Raw genomic sequence first — 23,646 nt, 5'->3', positions numbered from 1 at the left:
TGCACACACAGTCGTTCAGACGGTCGACACAAGGCGTTATTTCCCCCCCTGCTTCATCTCTCCCCCCCCCCCGCTTTCGATCGAATCATAGGACAGGCTAATTACAGCTGTGCAAACATACATGCGCTCCCGAGTTCATGTATATATCCACATTCACACAGAAAACAGAAGATTATACAGAACGCAGTGTATGCATGACCCAGTTTTGGTGAGATGCATAGCTGGGTGCTCCTCTCTTCCTCTCTCTTGTCTTCTGCCTCTTTAGTTCCTCAATTCTCTCCCTCCCTCTCTCCGCTGCCACTGTGAAACCCTCTCTTCTTTGTAGTCACTGTGGTCGTGACTGTGTAGAATAGATCTAGAGGCAGAGGAGGAATAGATACGTCTAGCTAAGCCTGTGCATCTGACTATACAAGGATGTGTGTGTGTGTGTGTGTGTGTGTGTGTGTAGCCTTTGTGTCAGCAGGAATCAGGCTCTGTCAGGCAGGACATGACTGGAGGTGCCTTGGGACGCTGAGCAATGTGGCTCAGTGGGTCTTTGTGTGCGTGTGTGTGTGCGTGCATGTGTGTGTGTGTGTGTTTAAAAGGGTCACAGAGCAGTAATGGGCTACTCGACCAGCCTGGTGTTCCTGTATTAGTGCAGAGAGCGGCTGTTTTATGAAAATGCTAATGGTTATTCAGAGAGAGTAATTCTAATTTCAGTTCATTCCACTCAGAATAACCATTAAATCACAGTGGATACTTTTTCTGTTCAACTTGTAAAACTCGTGGAGCAACCGTGCTCATTTAGACAGATAAAATATGTGTGAATTATGTTGCATCCATTCCAAAATATATTTCAGCGGTTTTACATTACTGTTTCACATTTCTTTGTGGATACATAAGGATTTTTATAAACCTGTAGTTCAGCATTTTGGGAGATGTGCTTATTCACGTTCTTGCTGTGAGTGAGATGAGAAGATCGATATCTATCTCATATCTTTGCATTAAGCATGGGGCAAGAGCCAGGGGGCGATTAGCCTAGCTTAGCACGACTAGACTAGAAGCAGAGGTAGACGGTCCAGTCGAGACAAGATTAGTCTGTCTATACATATAGCACATTTAAAAACAACAGGAGCTGAGCCAAAGTGCTTTGCAGTCGAGGCATGTGGGCTAATATCTGCCTCAATGCAGGTGGAAGAAGAAATAGATACAATAAAATGTTTGCAATAATACAAAGAAGGCAAAAAATACCATAAAAAGAGCGTAAAAAAGCAAACAGAAACAAAAACAGCTGTCTCCAAGATTAAAACATGTGCCTACCAACAGCTCAAAGCTCACTAATTACACATTTACTCTTAATTTTCTGTTCAGAGAAAAAATGAGAAGTCAACGAAACATTCTTAACCATCCAAAATATCCTCTTACTCAGGTGTGCTGAGTGATGAATCCCACTTGCATGTTCATGTTGGAGATCTGCTGTATAAACACTTTTTACAGTCTATTTTACAGTCTTTTACAGTCTACAGGCCATAATTTAATAATCATAATTACTCTAAAGAATATAATTATCTAAATTTGATTAATGATATTCATTTATTTTTTATGTTCTTCCAATTTAATACTTGTTTCATTGGTTTGGACAAACAATAAGTGGAAAGGTTTTTTTCTTACCTTGGTAAGAGTTTTCTCAACTGCTTGTAAAAATGTATTTTGCCTGCATAAATAAGGAAAAATCGGTGAATCCCAGACATCAATGGGCACCAACAAAATAAGAACAAACCGTGGATATGAACAACAATGAGGCAAAATTTGTTCATATCACTTCCTGCATGAGGCCCATTGTGTCTTGCTTATTTAATCTATACACAAACCGAGATGTCAAAATGAATGCAGCTGTTTCTTGATGAACAGCAGGGTGCAGTCGCTTCCCGGAGTCTCGTTGTCACAGTGAGGCTGTCAGGTGTGGTAACGCCATGCCTGTGCAGAGACCCCGTAAAACTTATCCCACCATAAATTGTCATTTTGTGTATAAAGTAAAAAATGTTCGTAAATGAAGTGTTTGGAGGGCATAGCATAGTTTCCCCCAGCTTCCAATATTTAGTCTTCCAGGCTTTAGGCTAAGCTAACCTGTCTGAAAAACAGCTAAATCGGACTGTCGTGCTGTCAGTATTCTCATGTAACTCTTGTAAAGAGTTTTATTATTTCTACACACTGTCTACACAGCCCGGGTGACAGGCTGCAGCAGCATGTTAGCATATTAGTTTCACTCCTCTACATGAGATGCGTTCAGGCACAGCAGTGAATGTGGGTCCCTCGTGTTTTGGCACTGCTCAGAGCCTGAAACACAGTCATTGTAGTTAGTTGTGTAATGACTGAAGCTATAATGATTAAATCCCTGAGATGGACGACTAATAAAATGCATCCTGTGTGCAAACAAGTGTTTATAAAGTCTAATAATGTGATTCTTCTTCTAAAATGAATATATCCTTGTTTGTCCTGCAGAACTACGGCTTGGAGACAGAGAACCTCCGGACTCTGTCCCACAAGCTCAATGCTTCGGCGAAGAACCTCCAGAACTTCATCCTGGGCCGGCGGAGGGGCGGACACTACGATGGACGGGCTTCTCGGAGGCTACCCAATGATTTCCTTACCTCGGTGGTGGACCTGATCGGTGCAGCCAAGAACCTACTAGCCTGGCTCGACAGGTAGGGACCGGACCACGCCTGAGGCTGTAAAATGAATTTGGGAATTTGACCTTTAATTTTTAGGACTGTTGGAACCTGAAAATGAGTGTCTCTCCAGAGCTTCTTTTCCAATATTAATGCTTGTCTTAAGTGAAACTTATCTCAGCTATTGGCTAACATCCAGGTGTATTTATTTCAGTACTTTGATAATAAAAATACACCCATCCATCGAACGAAAGAGACTAATTTGTTTCCCTTCTCTCAATGATTTTTTACTGAGAAAAGGTAAAACCATTGTGAGAACTCGAGGGAATAGCTGGAAATCATTATAAGAAAAGACTTGAGAGCGTAGCCAGGCTATCTGTTTTACCCTGCATCCATTCTTTGTGCTAAGCTAACTACTGTCTACTGTTATGGACAAACATGAGCATAGCCTTGATTTTCTCGTTTACCTTTTGGCAAGGAAGTAAGTACGGTATTTTCCAAACTATTCTTCTAAATTGTCAGATTATTAATATTCAGTAAAATGATTTTACTGTATGCAATAATGTGTCTGTTTGTAACACCTGTTACACCAGCCTGAGGACAAAATAATAGGAACGCCTTATAATAATTAATAAGCTTCACAGAGGTAGTTTGTATTCTGGGGCTGCAGTATCAGGTGTTCCTGTTATTTTGTCTGCCCCTCATACAGGAACGTAATAAAACGAAGGGTAAGAGAGGAAGATTTTTTTGTTGTTATTGTGAAGTCAGATCAGCTGAAGGAAACATATGAAGAACACATTCGAACACATAGAAATAAATTGATGTTGAGCTTCAGTAGATCCCCGGGTCTCACAGCCTCCTGGCCAAGATATAAAACCAAATATTGTTGTTTGTCTTCACCACTTGCTCCTGTGCTCTGAGAGGAGCAGAGAATAGCTTTTATTTGTCTCTCTCACAGCCCTATCTCAGCTTTTAAAATCACACTGTTAGCAAATAAATGAAAGGAACAAAAGCTAGTAAAAAAAACAAAAAAAAACGCCACTATGGAGGGAAATAATTTCCTCCTTTTTCCTTCTTTTTTAAATAGAATGACGGAATACAATTTTCTCACATTGATTTACATGTACACATGTATTATTTTTCACCCAGGAGAAAAAAAACACAATGTTCCTTTTCCAGTTCTTGACAGACCGAGCTTTTGATAAAAACAACACAATTTAGAAGGAGCTCATTATCACTTACCTAAGGTTCTGCAAAGGCTCATCATATTTTTAAAGGCAGAATCTGCGACATTGTTTGCAAACACGTCATTTGGCACTGGCCCCTCCTCAAGCCCCAAACTCAGCAAACAAGAGAGAGGTAAAGAGACATAGAGAGTAAATTAGGTGAGCGAGCGCGAGTAGCAAGAACAAAGCAATGAATCACAGAAGTAAAACTGTATTTTTTGTATTTATTTTGCAACAATTACACTCTAAATTATTGGTCTTCAGCAGGGGGTCCATGACCCCTAGGCGGTCCTCAGAGTTACTGCAGGGGGTCTGTTTTTTATTTTCAAAACTTTAAATAAAAGTGCAAAGTGACCCAAGACCCAAAAATATTCAATGCAATATATGTTGTAGGGGGTCCTTGCTTTGTCACTCAGTCAGCTAAGGGGTCCATGGTTTAAAAAACACTGAAGACCCCTGTTCTAATGCACAAATAAAAAAACACCCACACCTCTGCGCACAGACAGAGTCTGCTCTGTCCATGTGTGTGTACGTATGTGCGTAAAACTCTCTCCACGTCTCAGCAGAGGAAAAAGACACAGGATGTGATGTAAACATGTTTTGCTACGGTTTCTTAGAGTTCTGACCTCAAAATCTGTGCGATGTATTGGCTGTGCGCCCAGATACATCCAGAGTAAAGCAAAATATGTGAAAATAAGGAAGAACAGGCAGATGGCAGGGTCTGTGCAGATACAGCCACCACCACACACTTATAGTGGGACATAATTTGATGATGTAGAGGAATTATGTTTATATGAGTCTATACATTGTTTTCTTTTAGGAAAATCTTGCATATTTTGCCTTTAAGTTCTCAGATGCATTTGTCAGATTATTAATTTTTTTTCTTTTTTTGTCTCCTTCAGGTCTCCATTTGCCAGTGTGACAGAGTATTCATTATTGAAGAACAACATTGTGCAGCTCTGCCTAGAATTAACTACCATTGTGCAACAGGTACTTACACACACACTCACACAAACACACACACACACACACACACACACAGGACACATGCATCACACAATCCATCATGTCCATATTCATTACACTCATATAATAAAGGTCATGATTTGAATTGAAAGGGCAGAACTGAAGCAGGTTTGGATTGGACACATCAATATGGGCACAGTGCGTGTTCTGCTCTATAGCTCTTTTCTATAGATTAGATTATGAGTGGAACATATGCCCGCTGCCAAAGGCTGTTTGCAGCGTGGCTGCTGGGACGAGCAACTCTCAGTAACAGCCTCAGGCAACATCGACGCGCTGTTAGACCCCATCCTCTGGCCCTGATGGAGAATGAACCAGGGGTCTCTCGTCCCTTCATTTCCTGCCCTCCTTCTGCGTCCCCCCTCTGCCTCGCTCCCTTATGTCGATTCACCACACTTTGCACACACAAACGCACTTTAAAAAAAAAAAAAAAAAAACTGAAGCTGCATGCATACACACTCTGATACCGTAGAAATCTCATTGTTTGGACGCAAACTATGTCTGCTCTTCTGGAGCCCATCCATGTCCTCCCTGTAAGAGCCTGCTTAGAGTGTGTGAGAGTGTGTTTGTACATGTGCCCAGAGTAAGTCCTGGAGCCGAGCAGATAACACCCATCCCCTCTTACAAGGGCCAAAGGAGAGGGAGGAGAAAGGGGGCCACCGTAGGTCCACAATGGGCCAAATGAACATGTGGCTGCCGGGGTGCAGCGAGACAGACAAAGGTGGCAGTACCGCCCGCACTAATGCATCAAACAGATGAATTAACTGCTACCATGCACATCTGGTGGATTCAGTGGGCTGCTTTCCCAGAAATAGATTAACTATCAGCTATCGTTAAATAACAATCTGTCATGTTCAAATAATGTCGTTTCTAAATCCTGCCGAGGCTCACGGAGCTCCAGGCAGCAGCAAAGTGGATCCAGAACTGGTCAATCCAATGTTTTACTCTGCCTAGATTATAAAGTAATATACATAATGTGGAAGAAGGTTAGAAATAAAAAAAAGCTGACTGCTGATGTTCTCCATTTCTTCCTGTTGGCCGTCTCATTTCTCTTATTTCCTTCTCTCCTGGTTGTTATATTTGGAGGAGGGAGATATTTGATCATCCCCGCGGATGTTCACATAGACATTTTCTCCATCTCATGTTTTTTTTCTGTCTGTCTTCTTCTTGTTTTACAGGATTGCACTGTGTATGAGACAGAGAATAAGATTCTCCACGTGGTAAGTTTCTGCTTTCAAAGGTCAAATTCTTATTAAAATATCAATGATGATTCAAAGTTCTTGGCCTGTTTCCATCACAGAAAACACAGCAGCTTACTCAACAATGACAGCTATGAAAAGGATAGATGAAAAAGTTACACCGGGACTGCTTTCCTAGTGTATACAGTATTGTCTGATTTTATTTCAGCACTTTTCACATGAGCTTATAAAGCATTACAATCAACATATTCTAAGGTACTCATTTCTTGTGCAAAGTACTTGCCATTTTCCCAGATTTTCTGAAACAAGTCCAACAAAGTCCTTGTTGCATTAAAGCAGTGGTTCTCAAACTGTTGGGTGGGAGCGCCACTGCAGGTGGGTCACTGACGCTATCTTGCTGACATTTATTTTGAACATGGGGTGGCCCAGCAGCAGTGATGAAAGGATCGGTTATTTTAAGTAATCTGGTTTGTTTTGCTCAGTCACCTTTTGCAAACTGACTCATGAATGACTGTTTTGGTTGTGTATCCCCATCGCTGTAGTGTAATAGTTAAGGGAATATTATAAATCCAATAGGACACTGACATAGTGCTTTTACAAATCTGTCTTCAGCACCATGGACAGAGCCACAGTTAGGTTTACTGATATGTCAGAGCCATTGTCGCGGCCATAGATTCTAACTTACATAAATCGTAGTAAGATAGTCAAGCAGACTAAACTAATATATTCAACTGAACCTCTCTGCCCCTGCACTCTCTCTGCTCATAGTGGATTGAGAGAGGAGATGGCAGTTTAATAAGGGTGATGTATTTTGGTAATTTTGCTAATAAGGGGGATTGTATCCCCCTCACACCCCTCAAAATCGCCTACTGGGCGCAGACTATTTTTAGCTTCTGGGGAGCTCGCCAGAACAAGAGAACCACTGCATTAAAGGTAAAATAGTTTTGGCAGATGCACTTATTTCCCATCTCTTGCCACGAGTTAGATGAGAAGTTCAGTATCACTCTCTTATCTGTTAATTCGCCAGCAGACGGATAGCTTAGGTTAGCATATCATAGACTGAAAACAGTGGGAAAGAGCTAATCTGGCTCTGTCCAAAGATCAACACCTCTAGAGCTCATTGATTAACGAGGTTTAGCTCATTTTTGACTCCATACAAATCTGCACAAAAACCGAAGTGTAAAAGCGTTACAGTGGGAACGGTAACCAGGCAACCATGCACGTACCCTCCCGTAAAGCTACATGTGGTCATTTTTACACATTTGTTTTTGCACAGATTAAACAAACAAGATATAACATGTTAACTATATGTTAATAACTAAGTTGTTGAGGTGCCAGTAGGTGGATTTTCTCACCTTTGAGCAGAACAATGCTAGCTGTAGGAAGAAAGAAAGTAAGAAAGCAAACCAAAATGTTGAATCATTCCTTTAATGACATCTTATCTCCACTGGTAGATAGTCTTTTTTTTCTGAAACAAAATTGCATGAGATGAGTTGCATAAAACACTGAAATTAGACACAGCTGAAAAATATCTGTATTTGTGTGTTTGCCCGTGTTGATAAATAGATACATAGATGTCTGTGTTTCCTGTGTGGGAGTGTGTGTGTGTGTGTCAGTGTCCGAGCACTGTGTGTTTTTTGTGGGAATTTGCGGCACAAAATTGTGCATTTTAGAGTGCAAGCGAGCCTGAGGCCTTTTGAAAGCTCCAGTTTACCCTCTCTGTGTGTGTGTGCGTGTGTGTGAGTGTGTGTGTATGTGTGTGGTAGTGTGTGTGCGTGCGTGTGTTTGAGTGTGTGTGCGTGCATGCATGTATGACGGAGAACTGTCTGTGTCCACGTGTGAAACCGAGTGAGCAGCTAGTGTCTGATCCGGGCTGACAGTTGGATTGGGACACTTCCTGCGTCCATTCAAGGTCAGGTGGAGGAAACCAAATAAAATGTTGGTGGGGGGAGCTCACAGAAACATAACTGAGCAGCTCATGCCAAGAAATAAATCCCAGATGAGATGCCCTGTCAGTAAACAATATATATGCAGTTGTGTGAGATATTTCTATAAATAAAATCCGTCATATGACTGTATTTGAGATGTCGGTGTCCCTCTGATGTCATGTCCCCCCTGTCAAAATGACTCCCCCCTCAGCTTTTTGGTTGTGGAACCAGGACCTCTGTTGTTACAGGCATGTTAATGACACAGGACAGTGACATCAGGCAAATTCAAATATTTAAATAGCCTTGTATACGCGTGCACACACACACACACACACACACACACACACACACACAGAACCCTGGGTGCCAGACTAAAGGCTACACATGACTAAGACTGTTATGTGTGGGAGGTTTATGTGTGAAATAGGGAGACAGCGTGAAGGGAGAGAGAGAGGAGGAGGTGTTTGTTTTTAGATGCTGCTCGCTTGCAGATCCTTGTTTACTATGTGTTTTGGAAATTAATAAAAATAAATCATACACACACACGCACACACACACGCACACACACACACACACACACACACACACACACACACACAGAAAGGACATGATGAAGATGATGATGGATAGTTGAGATCTGGTAGCACTCGATGTTTAAACAGCACAAATGTCCATCGGTAATAATGAGAGTGTACTTGTCCAGTGTGATTTACTGATTTAAAAATAAGTTCAAATCTGTTTTCTTTTGCCTCTTGTATTGGAAACCATGTAATATAATGTTTAGTAAGGAGGCAATCACACTAACTGACTGACTGACTGACTAACTGACTGACTGACTGACTGACTGGCTAACTGGCTAATAGGCTAACTGACTGACTGACTGAATGACTGAGTAACGAGCTGATAGTGTGCTAACCATTGCTCTTGCTAACTAATTGCTAACATATCATCATTGCTATATGATATAATTTTCAGTCTATACACGGAATGGGGCAAAAAAGTTTTAATATTTCATCATAGCCTACATCCACAGCTCAGCTACAGCTTAAGTTTATCTTCAGAGTAGATATGGAGCCAGATCCCACAAACTTTCAGCTCTAGGCAGATTTCATTTGATCTCTCTTTTCTCTCTCCTTTTCTTTCTCTTTCTCTCTCTTCTGACTGACTAATACTTGCTAATGATGGCTAGTTACTGACTAACTAAAAAAAGTTTGTCAATAAAATGTATTCCATGAAATGATGACATGGAAATTGTGGAGACCTGCTATTATCACTCCAAATGCTAACTAAATGTTATAAATTCCTAGCAGCAACTGTCTAATAACTAATTATTAACTTACTAATACTAACTAACAACAGCTAATCACTGACTAATAAATAACTAAGATAATAATATTGTAGGTAGAATGTATTTAGTGAAATAAAATTACACAAAAATAAACAAACTAGCTAGCTAATTAGCCTGCTAACTATCTCGCTGACTGCTGACAACTACTATTAGCTGAATAATAGCTAACTGACTGTGTAATAAGTGACTATCTATCTGAAAACTACTTTATGGACCAGTGGTGAAACGTTATCTAGTACATTTAGCCTATTCAAGTGTTTGACAGGGAAAATCGAACTTAAACACATAAAATGAGCCACATCTAAAAGTCAAAGTCAACTTTATTGTCAATTCTGCCGTACGTGCAGGACATAGAGGCTCAAAAAAGGCTATATCTGTCAGACCCCGGTGTTGGCGCAAGTAATCAAACAAAACAACAATGTCCTAAAAATACTATCATAAAAACAAAATACTAAAAAAGAATTTAAATATTTACAAGTTAAGGGGTTGGTGGAGACAGTAAGGGGCACAGACTGAGATCAAAACTTAATGATAACAAATCCAGTGCAAACAGTGATGAAAGGTTGTGCAAGTAATGTACCATCCACAGGATGAGTAATTAGCAGCAGCTCCAGCTCCAGCATCATTATACTGCTTACATGTTAATGCATTAGTAATACCCTGTAATATAAATAACTGTACATACCCTGAAAGGGCTCGGTCTGTATAATGAGTGCTACTTCTCCATCTTTTACAGCATTAGACCAGATTATATACCAGACTTCTACTTGTGATAGAGCCGTATACACAATGTTATTGATAGTTTGACCAAACTAATGTATGGACAGAGGTTGATCCAGACGGACACAAAGTATGAGGGAGTCTCCAGTGTGCGTCCAGCGTCACGGGGTTCAGACACTGTTTAATGCTCTGGTCTGCTGTAGCTACTGTAGTGGTACGTTTGTACGTTTGTCAGCTTTTGCTCAATAATGCAAAACTCACTGCTACTGTGCTCTCCTCCAGACTACGGCCTGCAGCAATCAGATGGACAGGGATAGTGTGTGTGTGCGTGTGTGTGTGTGTGTGTGAGAGCGATAGAGAGAGAAGAGAGAGATAAGATATGAGCATGTGTGAGTCTGTGTGTCTGATGGAGCGTGAAGTAGTGTGTATGAGTGTGTGTGTTTTTATGTGCATGCATGCATAAGGATGAGAGGAATTACATAAGACTGTCCTAGTTGTGTGTTTTCCCTTTCCCTTGTTTTCTCCCCTTTCCCTCCCGGACTCCCACCCTCGCTGCCTTTATGTTCCTCTCCTCCACCCTCCGCTCTCTCCATCTTTCTCTTGTGTCTCTGGTCAGGTTTGTGTGTGTGTTCTCACATATGTGGAGACGACGCGTTACACAACCCTGCACGGTATGTGTAAGCATGTAAGACGAAGGTGCGAGGGGGGAAGAAAGCGCGAGAGGGAATGAGAATGAGGGAAGTGATGGAGTAGGAGGAGGAGGCGGTGGGTGTACGTGTGTGTCTGTGCAGCCGGAGCTTAATCCATTTGGCAGCATACTATGTCTGGCTTTCTGTTTGACTGCTCTTAAATCTCACGCCAGCCAGCCACATAAGTTAACTTCCCTATAATCTGTGCTCTGATTCTCCAGAGGCGTGTCAGATCAAGGCGGGGTGTGTCACAGCTGGAGGAGTTGAGAGTCTCCGCGCTGGTTACTGGCCTTTTGTCTCTCAGCCCATGTTAATCCCAGGTCAAGACTATTAGTCCAATGATCAAAGAGGGACACGAGCCGAGCCACAACATTGTCACTCGCTGTGGGTCCAGGCTGAGGACTTCAAATGCTATTTATGGCTCTATAGGCTGGATTACATATTCTCTGCCTCTACTTTTCCCCTACTCATTTCTCACTCTTCTATAGGGCTGCACTATATGGGAAAAAACATATTGCGAGTATTGTGACAACTTGCAAGGTATCAAGGTAGTTTATTATCATTACACAACATAGGATTGCATAACTAAATTGAAAACATATATACAGATTCATTGTAGAACAGGATAAACTATAAAACACTGCTCACCTCCTCTCCTTGCTGGGTGGTCTGCAGCGGTGTGTCCGGCTGATCTGGCTGAGTGGTGCCATGTGCATTGTTGACATCTGAGGCTTTTTAATCAAAACCCCACACTTAATTTTCCAATGCTTACAAGTTAGGTAGCTATCACAACTTTAATATTAAATCAAGAATTGATTGAAATGAGCTTTCAGTTTAAAAAGTTAAAATCTAGTTTTGATCTACATCCCACACCTACCCCCACCCACTGTCCAAAGAAAAAAAACACCACTTCAAAGATGAGACAGTGTAGCTCACCGGCCGTTATATCGCACTTGATACCACAGAGACTATCTTTTTAGAGCATACAAAAATATAAATGACAGTTGTCACTGCATCAAACCAATGATCTGTTGATTTCTACAAACCAAGACTTGATAGTCTAACAGTGGTTTAGCTGTCAGTGCTAAAAAGAAATGCTTAAATTGAAAAATCGAATCAGATCAAATTTTGACCATAACATTTAAAGTCAAATCGAATCATGGATTTGGAAAATAATGACACCGCTGCTATGAGTTTATTTCTGTCATAGTTGATATGTGTTGTGGCAATAAAGACAAAAAAATTACAGTTTTGAAGAGAAAAATAGCAAAGTTTTAGGGAGCTACCAGCCACAGCATCTCCATGCACAGAATACAAGATTTGTAGGCCAGAGCATCTCTGCACCTCTGCTGTTTTGTCACACATTTCACCTTTATCAAAAAATTGCAGCTTTTGTGATTTGGATATTGCACTTGGCCCTTTCGATAATATTTCGATTAATTCTGCAGCCCCACTTCTCTATCTACTTTTTCTTTCGGTTTTTCAAATTAAAGCTCAGAGTGTAGTCCGGTATACGTGCATCAGTGCTGGGTATCCCATTACGTAATGCAAACACGTTGACTAGAACATAACATTACTGTATAAACAGAAAACTAAACAGGCAGTGTAATGTTCAAATAACTGACCCAGAAAAGGATGGTGTGTGTTTATGGTTGTCTGTGTGTGTGTGTGTGTGTGTGTGTGTACGTATGTGCGTGTGTGAGCGAGAGACAGTGAGAGCATAAGCATCACATAGCCAGCTCACTGAAGATCCTCCACCTTTTCTCTTACACTGAATGAATCATAGGCTCTGAGCTATACTCTGTGTGTGTGTGTGTGTGTGTGTGTGTGTGTGTGTGTGTGTGTGTGTGTGTGTGTGTGTGTGTGTGTGTGTGTGTGTGTGTGTGTTGAAGATCTCCTGTGTTCAGTTCATCACTATAATCCGGTAATTGCTCATTAGGATTGAGATCGGGAGATTATTTTATGCAGGGTTCATCACTGTCATGCTGTTTGTGTGATTGCAGACAACATATATTCTCTTACATGTATGTCTGTTACGTTCCAGCGTTTGTGCGTGTGCGTTTGCGTGTGTGTGCGCTAAGCGGCGACGCGCTGAAGCGGGATAACCAGGGTAACAGTCTCTGTGAGCTCGCCGCAGTCAGTCAGCCAAGATTAGAAGGCAGAGATGCTGCTGATGATAAATTAACTTGCATGCGTGACCAAGCAGACAAATAGCCTGAAAAACAGTCAAGGTTTGTTTAGAACAAAGGCAAGGTGAAGCCATGCTTTTTATTTGCTCTGTCTGCTCAGATGCACAAGAATTTAAGTGGAGTGTAAAAAAAATTACAGCACAGATAATCTAACCGCTGTGTCGGGTTTTGTTTAGTCGATGTGAAGGCAAAAATAGCCCTTATCTTCCAAAAAGTACAGATACCAACAATTTGGGCTCTGTAATTTAGATGTTGGAAAATGTCATGTGGGCACCTCGGGGTTGGCTGGTATCGGTGATGTGGTGTTCTGTCTGTGGCAGTGTCTTGTGGGCATGCCTGTGGACAGACTGTGACAGGAAACAGTTTGTGTGCCAGAGTGATGGAAGTGGCGATGTGGAACAATCTGATGAAATGATTTCTGTTTCACCTCCTCCAGCTAGGTCACAGCATCCCTCGCGGACCAAAACCAATCTCAATAACTTTCTGTCTTTCTCTTTTTGTCACTCTCTCTCTCTCTCTCTCTCTTTTTTCCTTCTCTGCTTTCTTTACCTCTGTCTCCAGTGTAAGACCTTAGCAGGGATATGCGACCACATCATCTCTCTGTCATCGGACTCTCTGGTCTCTCAGTCCGCCCATCTGGAGGTGGTCCACCTTACCAGCATCATGCCCAGTGAAGGCCTGGTAAGGACACACCTGAGGATGCACACACATGTATCCACTAGAGCTGTTTTTAAAGATGCACTGAGAAATATTTTCATGTAAACAATGAACCAAATGACTATGTGTAAAGTGACAGAGGCCACTGGTGGTGGCAAACGCATGCAGAATTATCAACTGCACTGCAACGGTTTTGGCTTTCTGGTCTGGAGATTCTACCACCAACAACCTTATTTCCAGCAGCAGCAGCCAACTGTTTTTAGAATTGCATTGCTAAGTGGAGGTGGGGGATGACACAAGCTACACTTTCCTCAAACTTGGAGTCATTATTCACTCATATACTTTTCTGTTGTTGTAATTCTAAAGATAAGGATTCGAGGAGACATAAGCCACTATGTATTCCATTGCTCTCTCTAAAGTCTCAAAACTCAGCTTGACAAGTGAACAAGTGTTGAGCTGTTGCGAGCGAACAGGGAGGGTCCAGCCTGTGCTCCTCACAGCCCCGTGTTTGTGGGACCGCATTTGTGCACGCAAAGCAAACCCTCACAAGGATGTTTTCCTGTTTTGTGCACGTGTCACATGCACACGCCTGGTCTTTATGTACGTGAGACAAATTAAATGCCATAGAGAGCTCCATTTCTTGCTCTTTAGCAGTGTTTAGCCTTTTCTGTTTTTTGCTTTAGCCAATGCAGTGCCTCAAACATTTGAATACTGATGTGGTCCTTGATTACCATGGCAATGATAGATACTTCGAAGCTTTAAAACGTTAGGGTTAGCCCTCGCTACCTGCCCAGCACCAAATAAACCAAACCAAGCTAATCTCCATAAATCATTAGCTAGCTTGTCAGCTTGCACCAAACTAGTTACTTCTAATGTTTGCAGAAACACTTGCTAATGAGCTAGATAACATAACATAAGCTACCTTAAGATGTGACTATATTGCTTTAGCAAGTCCCAAGCAATCTTTTAACCATCTTCAAAATTTGTTTTTCTTTTTTAAAAGCCTAGCACATAGCATATCTAAGTGCAGGAAACAGGAAAGGAGACTGAGTTTCTGCTTGGTCAACTGTTGTTAGCGCAGAAACCAACGGGCCAAAGGGTTTACTTGTCACCCATCTGTGGGTCAAGTCTCAAACGTAAAATATACATATCATGTATTTCCTTGTGTACTCTATGTTATACTGAATTCTCCCTCCCTGTGCTTGTGTTTCAGGGGATGTATATCAAATCCACGTATGATGGACTCCACGTAATCACTGGAACCACAGAGAACGTGAGTTTTTATTTCACTCCGTCTACAATTCATGTTCTCAAATTCCTCAGTGACAATGAATCTGCCCCTCAGTATGTCCTGAATTTGTGTCCACTGTCCTTTTCTTCTCTTATTTCTGTCTCTGCAGTCTCCAGCAGACCAGTGTAAGAAGATCCACGCGGGTGATGAGGTGATCCAAGTCAACCACCAGACAGTGGTGAGTTAAAAAGCTTCCAAACTCAACACTGGAGTCATAAAAAGAATCACAGGAAATGGACTTTCCATGTGTTTCCACTGCAAACTGTCCTCTGTTCTCCATTCTGTGCTGTGCTGGGGAGATGTCAAGGTACATGATGTCTGCTACCACCACCACCACCACCGCCGCCACCACTGCCACCATGGTGCTTCCTGTCCTGTGCCTGTGTCGCTATGTAGGCTAATTAGACTTGCTTCGGGAGCAGATTAGAGGACGATTGTTACAAGACCTTTGTTCAGTCCAGCGTGATTGTCAGCTCACTCTTTCCGGAATTTGTTCCAATTGTCGTAAGAAACCCCTGAAGGAGGCGTCTGGTTTTGAAATGTGAACTCATGTTCCACTTTTCCGACTTGAATAAGTTGTATTTTTGCCTTCAACTCATCACATCAGAGGGAAGCACAAAAAATGGGCAGCCATTTTAAATGGAACGGTGCCTTGTGAGAGCATGTGATTGAGCGCTCCGTCTATTGCCTGTGCTGTCAGCGCTGGCACAAACGATTTGTTCCAGCGTTTATTTGAGATTTCTTAGGAGGGGGAAGGAAAAAAAAGGTTTGTGTCTGTGTGTAGATGCCTTTTGTGTGCTTTTTTTTTTTTTTTTAAGTAAGTATTTCCTCGTACGTCTCGATAGGTGCTGCTCATGCGAAAGCGTGCGTGCAGGCAGGCGCTGGGGAGTGGCGTTGATTGACGCGCGAGGGAGCTGCGTGTTATCTCTCTCCCGCTCTCTCCTCGGGGTGACAGTGCAGATCGCACCCTGCCAGGCTCTCAGCTCCAACCCCTCATTACTCCCACAGCTAGACCCTCACCACTCTGATCCCTCACTCTGGGGGAGGAGATAAGCAGGGGGAGACAGAGGTGTGTGTGTGTGTGTGTGTGTGTGTGTGTGTGTGTGTGTGTGTGTGTGTGTGTGTGTGTGTGTGTGTGTGTGTGTGTGTGTGTGTGAGATGGGGAGAAAGTGGGGGATGAAGTAGTCAGGGGATGCTGGGATGAGGCAGAACTGGGAGACAGTTGGGAGAAAAAGAGAGGAGGAAGCAAAGAGGGACTTAGGGAGAAGAGAAAGAGGATGAAAAGAAAAGGAGGGGAGAAAAGGGAAGTCTCCAGTCGATATACTCGTTCTTTCTTCAACCCTAAATCGAGCTGCTGAAGAGGGAAAATGGATACACACCAGCAGCAAACTCTCTGTCAACATCACGGCTGATAAGTTTATCTTGTCAGGCTCCATATTTTAAAAATTAGATTAGTGCGAATATTGAATGAACAAATTCCATTACATTATAGAATCATTATGTAGGCCTATCCCACGTATTTAGCAACAGCGCTGCCTTCATGTCTATGCATGAGCTTCTGTTTGAGAGCCACTTCAAAACAGGACTCGCAGTTTTTAGCTCAGCTTCTCTTTTGAGGTAAAATGTGGAATTTGCTCAAATAACAAACTGATTGTTTGAAGAGGCAACATAATTATGTGGAGGTAATAGCATCTGGGAAAATAATGAAGACCCCAGGGATTTGAAAAACCTCTCCAGCAGCAGTTTAGGCTCTATTATTATTTTTTGGTAGGTCTCTCCCTGCTTCCCTCTGCTCTCTGTGTACTATTTGCATAACAGAACAGTTCTAAACTGGCCTGGTTAGGATGGGCTTTGTGTTTGCTGTTAACATACGCTGTGTGCTGTACAGCAGCGTGGTGGATCTGACGAGGGTTGAGAAGTTTTGCACGATCAAGGGTCCAGTTTAGATCACTTTCTGTTCAGATAATTCAGGATTTCCCTTCAGCGTTAACATGCCCAGCTCCCTCAGAGTTCAATGAATTGTCTTTCTTGGGTGTTGATACTAGATTAAAAAACACTTGTAAAACTTTGCCTTTCTTGTTAAAGGAATAGTTTGAGTTAGATGAGAAGCTTGATACCACTTCCTTACCATGTTAGCTTAACTTAGCGTAGATACTGGAAGAAAGCTGGCTTAAACAAACTGTGTTAAATGGTTAGATTCAAAGATGCTGGTCGACAGTTTTTTTTTTAAAATTAGGCTACCTGTTTCCCCTTTCTCCAGTCTTTTTGTAAAAGATAATGCCCGATCAGGTGTCCATTATCAGGAATTAATGCATGATGTAGTGTCCATTAATTCCTGATTATCCTACTTATACCATAGTCACTGGCCAAAGAAAAAGTCAAACCATTAATTTATATTTTCATGCATTTTGCAATCAAAGTCTTGCAACCCATAATTCCTGGTAACACCTGAGGGTTTGACTAATACTGGGAACAATCAGTACCATCCTGTAAAGTTCTTATGCCTTATGGTGGAGTAGTCAATGTTGTTGAGGACAAGATGAGCAATAAATATAATTTGACACTACATTTAACAACAAGACTAGCTAGCTTCCCAGCCACGCCATTTTCCCCAAATAGATTTTGATGAACACAAGAGGCCATGTATACTGTCAGCTGTAGAAAGTTGAATAGCGAATGGGATGTAAGATGATCGCTTGTGATGCACAGTAGCTTGAGCTTGTGTGTTACAGTTGCCATCCTGGGCTTTCCAGTAGATGAGGCAGTTGTAATTGCGTATAGCTCAGGCGTGTCCAAACTATTCCTCAAAGGGCCGAGTGGCTGCAAGTCTTCGCTCCAAACCAATCAACAGCACACCAGATTCGACTAATCAGCTGTTTGAAGACTGAAATCAGTTGATTAAAAAAGTCAAGATTGGTGTGCTGCAGCTTGGTAGGAATGAAATCCTGCAGCCATGCGGCACTTTATAGAATAGTTTGGACACGCCTGGTATAGCTTGTTAAACTGTTCCAATAAATTGTAAACAGAGGTTTTGGTTGCGCCCCTGTCGCTGTGGTTACTCATTTTAGACACAGGCTGCACATTAATAAAGAATTCACATAGTGCTGATTCAAATTGCTTGCCAGGTGTATGAAATTTTCTAGCTAAAATGATATCTAGCTTCCAGGGTTACTTCCATGGTATGTTGACCAGAAGTGTTTCTCCCTCTGGCCCCACCCACAAGTTCCTGCCTGGACCCTTTTACAGTTGGTAAACAATGAGCAAGGTGCGCACGCAGTGTGGCGACAGAAGTACAGCAGACCACAACAGCTTGTCCACGAACGCTGTCCCCTGTTCAGTCAACATGTTTAATAGCTAGCAGCCATAGACGCCACCGATTGCTCTGAAACAGTTGTGAACCTGTTGGAATCATGTACAACTTGAGTCGACCAGTGGAATATCGATTCTGACAACTGTACCTGCAACAACCAGACTTGTTAGTGATTATGGTGCTGGTAAACCGGCTAATTCAATGTTTGCAGCTTGATAACTCATCTGGATGACTGGCAGAGACCACCACTCCCATTGCTGAAATGCGCACGCAGCTTTTTGATGACGTCAACTGTAAAAGGGTCTATAGACTTTACATTGACATCACAGATTTTTAAATTGCTTTTCTTGGCTTGAGGAAAGTTTTACAGGTATAAAATCTAAACGGATCAAAAATAGAATAGAAAGAGTCATAACAGACCTTGTTTTCAGTTTGAGGTTTCCTGTCAATAGACCTCTCTTTTATAAAGTTATGGGGAAAATGCTTTTTTGGGATGCTGGGAAATTTGTTGCTGCAATACTGCAAGTGTCCACTGGGAAAAACTGGAAGCAGTGCTGGATGGTAATGCCCTGTCTAGGTTCCATTATGCATCTATGGTAGCTTCATGTTAAAAGGACAGATCTGAGATTGAAATTGAGTTTATCATCTCACTCATAACGCATATGTCCCAAAATGTTGAACTATTCCTTTAATAAAAAGAGGCCAAATTGCTCAAATGGTAAATGTTGTCTGAACCCAAGAAGCCGTTCAGATTCTAAATCTGGCAATTTTTTGTTTAAATCTGATCAGAGATTCAAAGGTTTCACATTTCTTTCAGTGCGTTCGCTTTTATACCTGGTCTATTTCTGTCACTGGGACATTAATTACAGTTGAACAGTTTGAACGGCGGTCCTGGTGAGTCTTAGTCGTGTCCTTGTATACCCCCCCCCTCTGTGTCAGTGGGCAGAGCAGGACAAAACACACGGTCGTGACTTCTGGCAGAACTGACGGCCTTTGTTGCTGGTGAACGCTGGTTGAACCCAGACTTCTGAACTGGGCCAAAGAGATCAGGAAACGTGCCGCTGAAGGCTGACACAGGCCGGTCATCATTATGTCAGGAATAAGGTCAGAGCAGCTCTGTCTATGTGCGGGCGAGTGTGTCTGCGGGAGCGCCGAGGCCTCTGCGGACACTTCCAGTAGCTGAGACCAGTGTAGCCAATCAATGGGCTGACGAGTGCTGCGAGCTCTGGAGAGGAACCACGAGGAACCACTGCAGTCAGCACTCCTTTCTTACTCTTTTACCATCTCACTGTCTTGCTCACAACGTAACCATACTGACGAAGCAGCCCTTTATTTCAGTGTGACCAGAGGTTACTGGGACAGTGTGGTGCATTGTGGTAGCGTCTTACCGTATTGGTAGCCAGTTCTGATGAGTACAGACAGAACAAAAGCAGAGAGCCTGAGATGTGGTCTTGAAATAGTGTTTTTTTTTTTTTTTGCAGCAGTCAGTTGTGTCTGTAGAAGCATCTGTAGCCTGGATATCACATGAATCATATTAAAACTGGAAAGCACCGTACCAAGGTTAGACCAAGGCTGCATAAAACCTAAACCTTCTTGTTTAGTAATATTTTTAACCTGCAGGGAGATGATTTGTGAATCTGTGTGTCTGTACACTTCAATATAAAAATAAATAGTTGTGCTATTTTTTGTACTGGCTGTTATTGATACTGTTAACACAGTTTTGTTGAATTGGGAGAAACAGATGTGTTTAAAAAGAAATATACATAGTGACAATTATGATTTTTAACTTTACCTTTATCACGTTGAGAAATAATTAACCTGTAAAGCCTGACATATGAAATAATTCTAATTTCTTCAAATTGAAGGGTTTTGTGGACGTTTTGACAAAGTTTTCATGATCATGTACACAACTTTTTGTTTCATCAGGCATTTATAAAAAAAAATTGCTTTTGACACATTTTTGTCAAACAGGAATCTTTTATTTTGTCTTGTTTTTGGCAAAATTAGCTTGGTTGATGTAAACTCGAGTGTTCAATACAACATACATTTCTGATAGCACAGGAAATGCATTGCTAAAAATCAATTTAAAAGATGCTTATTAGCAAGCTCTTGAAAAAAAAAAGTGATTAAAGAATGCATATTTCATTTTCCTCTCTAAATTGATCTAAATGTGACATTTCAATATTTAATTAGTTTATTTAGCAGTGTAGTTGTGATTGTGGTGGGAATAATGCAGATTGCATCATGGTACTCATTAGAATAATGATCAAGGGATTCACAAATAAATTATTTAATGTAACAGCCGTATCATATTTGACACTTTTTAAATTATTTTACCTTAAAATGAATTACAAAATATAAAGTAGCTCAATACATATTCATACTGAAATATTGGTAACAATACAACTCTTATTCTTACAATTACTTTTTCAAAAAGATTTCCAATTTTTATGCCAAAAACATGCAACTTGCAGGCAGCCATGTTGGATTTTACACTCACAGGCCAGCTGCTGCCTGCAGTTCACTGATAATCCATCAGAGAGCGGAAGACATGTCTCAGATTGATACAACAGGTTTTTCAGGAAAGTATTGATCATACTGATGTTGTAGAGGTCACATAAATACGTTACGTAAATGGAGATAAATAAGTAACTTAATTGAATAAGTAAAAAGGAAGTTGTTAAAACCAGCTAATAATGATTTGATTTTCATTCATATTCATGTAAGCATGATATTTTGTAAGAGGCAACACTATGTAAGCTTTCTCTTAGAACGGTGACGTAGGTTTCTGTTGCTTTAGGAGGAATAGGTCTGTTGTTGTCTTAGTGCTGAGTTTGTAAAGACGTGGTTTCTGTTCAGTTGAGACTCAATGACTGTAAATACTGAGCCATGTGGTTTTCACACTGTAGTAAAGTTTGCTGAACAGAAGAACTTAACTTTGAATTCTCCTGAAGGAAGATTCAACAAAACTGTGGAAAAAAAACACTTTGTGTTATCCTTTGTTGAGTCCTGTGGAAGTTCTTCCTTGTCAAGTGTAAATGAGTTAAGCCGAGGCAATCGTTGAGCTTCAAATCCCCACAGGCACCTCTCATTATAAAACAATACGCGTCCTCCAAAAATCACCGTAGAGTTTTATCAACACCTCTGAGTAAGATCTGTTACAGGACTGTTGTATTACTGCTTTCATTTTAGCCAAGAGCAACTGGCAACTAATTGTATGTCGGATAGGTCACAAATTATAGAGACACAGTATAGCATGAAACCATTTAATGTCTCATGCAAATAATTCATGCACCAAATTTGGTGAAGATGGCCTATAATGACCTCGATCTTGAACCAAGGAATTCACTAATAAATTTATGCGCTATCTTCATTAAAAATTGACTAGTTATTCCGAGGCTTTTGGTTTAATTTGCATACCAAAATTCACAGACGAACATACAGGCCTGAAATTAGACATGCTATTAAGAGTTGATATAGTCATTGTAATCATAGGGGAGCACCTGAGGCTTATGGGTTGAGACACTGTGCATGGACTGAAATGTCCCCGGTTTGACTCTTGCTGGGGTCCTTTGTTGCATCTCTTTCTCCCTCTTTCCCATCAAATCTCTACTGTCCCTTTCTAACGAGGCATAAAATGCCCCAAAATATGTGGTGTCATCAGGACCCATGTGTGGTGGTTTGCAGCAGCAGTTTTTAAGGCTTAATATTTGTGCGTGGTGTTTTTTTTCTCAGGAGATTTGGTTCTCCCGAATGTATTGTGTACAGCGTGTGTGTGTGGTTTGCAGCAGTTGTTTCGGTAGCCCGGTGTGTGTGCTCCTCAGGTGGGCTGGCAGCTGAAGAACCTGGTCAACGCTCTGAGAGAGGACCCGTGCGGAGTCATCCTCACGCTGAAGAAAAGGCCCCAGAACACCCTGAGCTCCACGCCGGCTCTGCTCAGGAACGTCCGCTGGAAACCACTTGGCCTGCAGGTAAACACCAGCAACACATGGACGCCATTAAACTGCGGTATTATGACAAGCTGTTCGCCCCATCCTGACCTGAAAAGTGCTGATTCAATGACACGCTGCTCTCCAAACACTGATGTATTTATTCTAACAAAGAGGCAAAGAATAGTCAGTCTTGTGCATGTATATCTTTGCACTTTTTGCACACAGGTATAGTTCAGATTATTTTATGTAGGGCTGTATTAGCTACAGTAGATGCTGGTTGGCACGTCTCCAGTTTGGACAAGCAGAGAGGGGCACCAGCATGGAAGCTAAGCAATGAACTGCTATGGGCAGGGTCGGCAACAAAACGTGTTTTAGCCACTTTAAAAAGGTCCATCTAAAAGAAAAATCAATATCAGTTTAAGCGTTTGCTATATTCAGAATACTGTAACTGCTTTACTTTGCTGTCAGACAGCTTTTTGCAATGGGAAATCACTGTTATACAAGCCAGATATCACTCTCTCCAAACCAACCAAAGTCCATAGATAAAATCAGTAATTTTACTTCACAGAACATGGGGGTTGCTGGTCAACAACTGCCTCTGTCTGTTACTTTGTTTGTGTCATTGTTTGATGTAAGTAAATCTTGATAATCCAAATGCAGAAGTCACACGATAACACAAACTATCAGACCAGCAGCTCCTGTTTTCTGCGAGTTAAAAACATAGATTTCGCCTATGGAGTTTGGTTGGTTAACTATCAATAAGCACCTCACACAACCCCACTTCAAATAATCCAAACTATCCCTTTAAGGATTCGAGGTAGGATGATTTCGCACTACGTACAGTAAGCTGTGTTGTACCTCTGGCTTTATCTTTGACTCACTCTCAGCTCTTGTGTTTTTTTTTTTTTACTGCCCACACTCTGCATTCTCCTACTGGCGTTTTAAACAAATATTTTCAAAGGAAACTTGTTCACGGTTTGACCTTGCATCAATCCTCCTGTTGAGCGTTTCAACAAATCTCTTATTTTTTACAGCCTGCCGTACTGCTGGCACAGTTCAAAGCCATTCACAAATGTGTTGGTAGCTGAACCTCCACCTGCAGAGGATTTATGCGTACTAAAAGCATATATTTTTAGGTGGCAATAATTCAAAATTAAGATAGCGAACGGGGAAAATAGCAAAGTAAGGACATAGTTTGAGGTTGTGTGAGGTACTAGTCAGTGTGTTGCCTACAGTAGATGCTGGTCAGCAGGCCCCCAGGTTTGAGAAGCAGAGAGGAATACCAGCACAGAGGCTCGGTGAGCCGCTGTGGACAGGGTCAGCAACAGGTCATTTTCTACACAAAACTATGAAGCATAAAAATAAGACTTAAAGGCATAGTTCAGATTATTTAATGTGGGGCTGTATAAGGTAGTCGGTGTGTTACTTACAGTGGATTGCAGTCAACACATCCCTAGTAGAAGCAGAGAGGAGTACCAGCACAGAA

At 41.6% G+C, this 23,646-nt stretch overlaps 1 protein-coding gene across 3 annotated transcripts in view; it reads left to right on the top strand.

Moving 5' to 3' along the window:
* The window catches only part of LOC146326436 (connector enhancer of kinase suppressor of ras 2), a 79,719-nt gene that overhangs the window by 28,618 nt on the left and 27,455 nt on the right, over nt 1–23,646 (top strand). For all 3 annotated transcript variants that reach the window (XM_084718709.1, XM_084718708.1, XM_084718710.1), the window contains exons 3-9: nt 2,482–2,684; nt 4,777–4,864; nt 6,076–6,117; nt 13,532–13,651; nt 14,841–14,900; nt 15,028–15,096; nt 22,053–22,199. In XM_084718709.1, the coding sequence (XP_084574835.1) occupies nt 2,482–2,684; nt 4,777–4,864; nt 6,076–6,117; nt 13,532–13,651; nt 14,841–14,900; nt 15,028–15,096; nt 22,053–22,199 (729 nt within the window). The remainder of the gene's footprint in view (nt 1–2,481; nt 2,685–4,776; nt 4,865–6,075; nt 6,118–13,531; nt 13,652–14,840; nt 14,901–15,027; nt 15,097–22,052; nt 22,200–23,646) is intronic.

This window comes from Lutjanus erythropterus, chromosome 5 (assembly GCF_056507025.1).
Source record: "Lutjanus erythropterus isolate fLutEry1 chromosome 5, fLutEry1.hap2, whole genome shotgun sequence".
NCBI classification, from domain to species: domain Eukaryota; kingdom Metazoa; phylum Chordata; class Actinopteri; order Lutjaniformes; family Lutjanidae; genus Lutjanus; species Lutjanus erythropterus.
The sequence above is the reverse complement of the archived record's forward strand: the minus strand, read 5'-3'. Positions and strand labels throughout refer to the sequence as shown.